Below are 4967 nucleotides of genomic sequence, written 5' to 3'. Positions count from 1 at the left end.
TTTTAAGTTAAAATAGTTTTCAGTAATACTCTAAAGAGTTTTCATACAGATTTATGATAATACAACTCATTGAAAGAAAATCCCAGCATTTTACATCATAACTAGGAATAAACAAATAAATAAAAAGCTTACATTAATCATACTAGAGACTTAGAGGCATCCTTAAGATCATACCTTCATATTGTCTTCACATGACCAAATTTAAAGATAAAAATAAATTACTTTTTAGGTTCAAAATCCATCCAATTACTTTCACTAGGTGGTCCAGTACTATAATTTGAAGAATTACCAAAATCCATTGTAAATCTTAGAAAATCTTCTTGTTGATTATGATAATAACTTGCTTGTTCTTGTTGTTGTTGTTGTAATTCCAACGACGTATTCGGTGAAATAAAATTACCTCCTGATGATGATTGTTGATGATGATGATAAAAACTCGATTGATCTGAAACCCCAAAATTCATCATATGATCAATATTATTATTGCTTCCATCGCGAAGTAATTGTGCATAGTGATGAACATTAGGGAAATGTTGTTGATATAAATTAGATTGAGTGACCATCTGAGGAATATTATTATTATTATTAAACGCGTAGTGTTGTTGTTGTTGTTGTTGATGATCCATTAATTGTTGTTGATGAGTTGTAGTAAGATATTGAGTATTTCCTGATTGAACTCTTTCAGGAAAATTGAGTTTAGCTTTGTTGCCTTTGAATCTAAGTGCTGCTTCATCATAAGCAAGTGCCGCGGCTTCAGCAGTATCAAATGTCCCTAGCCATACTCGTGCAGCCTTCTTTGGATCGCGTATTTCAGCAGCCCATTTTCCCCATGGTCTTTGTCTCACACCTCTATAATGTCGTTTTCTTTGTTGGTTCCCTTCACACACACATAACAGAATTCAATTTAATATAATATACACTGATAATATAAAAATCGATTATTATTCATCTCATAGAAGGTTGACAATATAATTTAGTTAAATTAAACCATGTAGTTGTTAAAAATAATATCATCCATGTGTAAAATATGTCTCAAGTTGCACACGCACGATAGGAATTAATATAGGGTAGTTGAAGAATTAATATAAATGAGTTTTTCCTTTTTATTATTTGTTTTGCTTTTGCTTTGAAGAAATTACATGGAAAAAGTAGTTGAAAAAAAAACTCAAATTGTTTTAGCTAGGAAAATAGATATATACAAAGAGAAGAATGAAAGATATAAATACTTGTATAATCACACAAAAAAATGTACGACTTAAGTAAACTATGATTAAACCATAGCTAATTCATCCTTTTATTTTATTAGTGAAAATCGATGATCTAATATATTTCATTGATTAAGAAAAATATACAAGTTTGTGTCTATCTAGATATGTACCTTGTTCTTGAATTTGATTTGTTGTTGGTTGAGGTAGGGTTAGTGGATTAATTGCATGCACGGACGATGACGAAGAGATGTTGGTAGTATTATTTGTGTTGCTAATAACTTGAGAGAGAACAGAAACCATAGCAGACATATCATGTTGAGATCGAGCTGAATAAATAGGGAAATCAATATCCTCTTTCTCCTCCCATTCATTGGATGAAAAGGGCCTCTTCCCATACCTTCGATCCACCATTGTAATGATCTTTTGATGGATGATATATCAAATAATTAAATATATTAAAAAAAGAGCAAAATATGTACAAGTATGGATTTGTGGAATCAAAAAGAGAATAGAGGAAGAAGGAATTGTTGCTTGCTAGGGTTTACTACTATATAGTAACTATTTATACTTGTGAAATGTGAACCAACACTATCATGCTAAGTGTGGAAAGAATATATGGCTCATGCCTTTCGGTTTCGGTGGTTTTTTTAACTATTTATACACTTTTTTTTGGATCGTTACTTTCTTCTTTTTTTTCTTAATTTACGTGATGTCTTATTTTTTTCAATAAATTTTATATATATAAAATATTATAAATAATTTTAATAATTGTAAAAAGTATTGTTAAATGATCAGAAATTTAAAAAAATTATGATATCTTTTTCATTTTTAAATAAACTGATTTTTTTTTCAGTTTTTAATTAAAAGGTATTAAAATTAAAAGAATAAAATCATTTCAAAAGGTAAAATAATATAGGCAAAATATCATTTATGACCAAATTTTCTAACCAAAAGGATTTTCCTAATGTTTAATACTTGTTATATTCTTAATGATACACTCCCTCTATTCCGTAGTTACTTTTAAATTAGGCATGTTTTCATTGTTCAAAATAATTTAATTATTCAAAGTTCAAGATAAATGTTTGAAATTTTTTTCTATTTGCCTTTCCTTTTAGTGAAGCTTTATATTTTCTAGATGATAGTTAAGTTACATTACTTACAAAGTTATATTTATAATTCCATAAAAGACAACAGTGAAAAATATGTTTTAAATTATACCTTTGAATATTTTTCTTAATAATGTGTGTATTGCCATTTGCCGCACAAGTTCACTTAATATGGAATAGAGAGTATAATTTATCGTCTATATAAGAGGATTGAGTTTGAATTGACTTATTTTAAGTGTTTCAAGTTAAAATAAATTTGCAGTGTTTGAGTAAATTAAAAAAAATATTGATAAATACTTAATTTTAAGTTAAAATAATTTGCAGTGTTTGAGTAAATTAAAAAAAATATATTGATAAATACTTAATTTTAAGTTAAAATAATTTAAAGTGTTTGAGTAAATTAAAAAAAATATTGATAAATATTTAATTTTAAGTTAAAATAATAAAATTATGTCAAAAGTTCATCCAAATAAACTCGACTTGCAAGCCAAAAGCTACAAATTTAAAATCTTAATTTCTAACTTATTTTTATTATTTTAAATTAATATTAAATATCTATAAACACTTTTTAACATATCAGGACACTAAAAAAAATCTTATTTAAAATATAACTAAAATAAATCAATTCAAATAAATAAATAAATATGCGAAAAGAGTGTATATCACAGAACTAAAGTGCTTAATTTTTTCAAACATAAGCAATTATACCCAATTTTTTCAAACATATTAAACCACAAATTCAAACATTTTTTTTAAACAAAAGAAAAACTTTATAGCTAATCAAACAAAAAAATATATATAATGACAATTCACAATATTTACAATACATATGTCAACAGTCAAATGAAATACTTATATATAATTGACGGAAGAAAAAGGAAAATAATAAATCAAATGAAGATATTGGGGTTTCAGTTTTCATACTTTGACTGTAATTAATGAATCATGACAAAAGAAGTCCCCACGTTTTATATTTTCAAAAAATAATTCAAATTTATTCCATTTCTATATCTAAATAAATAAATAAATATATAATACGTGTCTACATGACACCTACTTCTTGAAGTTTTTATCCAACTACTAGATACAAATTCGGGCACAATATATATTACATTATTTATTTTAATTTAGGAAAAATTATTGAAATATACGAGATATTTAATCATACTTTTAAAATTCCTAACCATTTTAAAAAATTACAAAAATCTCTACTCTCATATTCTCAGATACATTACTTTACACAATGTATTTGTCAATAACTTTATGCGATGTATCGAGATGTTGAGTGATGCATTTGAAATTAAGACGAAATGTATCGGGACATATGGGGATATATTCGACACCGAGATGTATCGGGACATTTTGAAATATTCCGAATCTCACCAAATTTAAGGAATTTCTATAATTTGGAAAAGAATAAGAATAGGATGTGATATTTTAAGACCAAACAATCTAACATATATATATATATATATATATATATACTAAAAGTTGTTAATTATTGTGATTTATGTGATAATAGGTGAAATTTTCATCATTATGATTTATGATACTCTTAGTTAACGTAACTATTAAATAATATGTGTTACTCCTTTATTTTAATTTATATGGCACAAATAAATTTTAAAAATCAATCAAAATTTTAATATATTTTTACATATTCTAAAAGGAAAATAAATAAAGAAATACGAAACATTGCTAAAACAGGAAGAAGGAAAAAAACTAAACATAAAAAAGAAGAAATTTGAGGAGAAGAGTCGATTTAGTACTGAGAAATTAAACTAATGAGTACAAAAAAGGAGTGGGAGTGATGGTGATTAATTAGCATATCTCTTAAATCTTTTATCTTCTTGTGATTAATGAATTATTAAAAAATAAAATCATCCTGTGATAAATTGTAAATATGTAACGTAATGTTTATTTGTATTTTGATATTTTGAAGAAACTATTTCTAATTATAGCATATATATATAACACTTTTTCTATATATTGATAAAAAAATAACGATTGATTATTATAGAAAAACAGGCTAAACTCATGCATAAAAGAAAAGAAAAAAATATTAATTAATACATGTATATATATCGATAGCGTAAATAATTTTGATGCTATACTAATAATTGATTATTTGCTACATTTTTTCAGGTAACTAATTAAAACGAGTTGTATGTACTTGTTATTGTAGGTTATGTTAGTGATGGTATAAAAACTATATAAAATAGAGAGAATTCCACCTTTTATACAAGTTTCAAGTCTTTTCTTGCATTCCCATGGTCAAATGGTGGAAGAGGACCTAACCTCTACTTTTTCATTTTGATGTACTATTTTTTAAAATGATGAAAAAAAATAATGATATTTTTTTCATTCATTCTTCGATATCAAACTACGTGTTGTATTATAAATTTAAATTAGAATGAAGACATATAGACTATCATGCAAATAAAAAACGATAAAATTATTATTAGTGCACCATTTCATTTTTTTGGGGTAAATTAATCCTCTCCTGTAAGAATTTTGAAATTGATTATTTTATAGTTTAGTAATAACAATGACAACCTCTTTGGATTCAAACGGCTATTTCTATGGACATATATACAACTCCAATTTTATTATTATTGAGGAAAAATTACATAAATAAATACACAAGTTAACA

General features: G+C 25.3%; 1 protein-coding gene across 1 annotated transcript; it reads right to left on the bottom strand.

Moving 5' to 3' along the window:
* LOC107006686 (ethylene-responsive transcription factor ERF114-like) lies at nucleotides 1-1822 on the bottom strand. Its single transcript, XM_015205203.2, has 2 exons — nucleotides 1379-1822; nucleotides 1-877 (listed from the first exon to the last, which is right to left on the bottom strand). The coding sequence occupies exons 1-2, from the start codon at nucleotides 1617-1619 to the stop codon at nucleotides 219-221; spliced, it is 900 nt and encodes a 299-aa protein (XP_015060689.1). The 5' UTR covers nucleotides 1620-1822; the 3' UTR covers nucleotides 1-218.
* Between the last annotated feature and the right edge of the window lie 3145 nt (nucleotides 1823-4967).

The sequence above is a fragment of the Solanum pennellii genome, chromosome 12 (assembly GCF_001406875.1).
Source record: "Solanum pennellii chromosome 12, SPENNV200".
NCBI classification, from domain to species: Eukaryota; Viridiplantae; Streptophyta; class Magnoliopsida; order Solanales; family Solanaceae; genus Solanum; species Solanum pennellii.
Note: the sequence above shows the minus strand (reverse complement) of the source record. Positions and strands in the feature narration are given on the sequence as shown.

Coding starts and splice junctions, on each gene's coding strand:
- LOC107006686 (XM_015205203.2), bottom strand. CDS start 1,619: ATGGTGGATCGAAGGTATGGGAAGAGGCCCTTTTCATCCAATGAATGG. Junction 878..1,378: donor AAATCAAATTCAAGAACAAG/GTACATATCTAG, acceptor GTGTGTGTGAAG/GGAACCAACAAAGAAAACGA.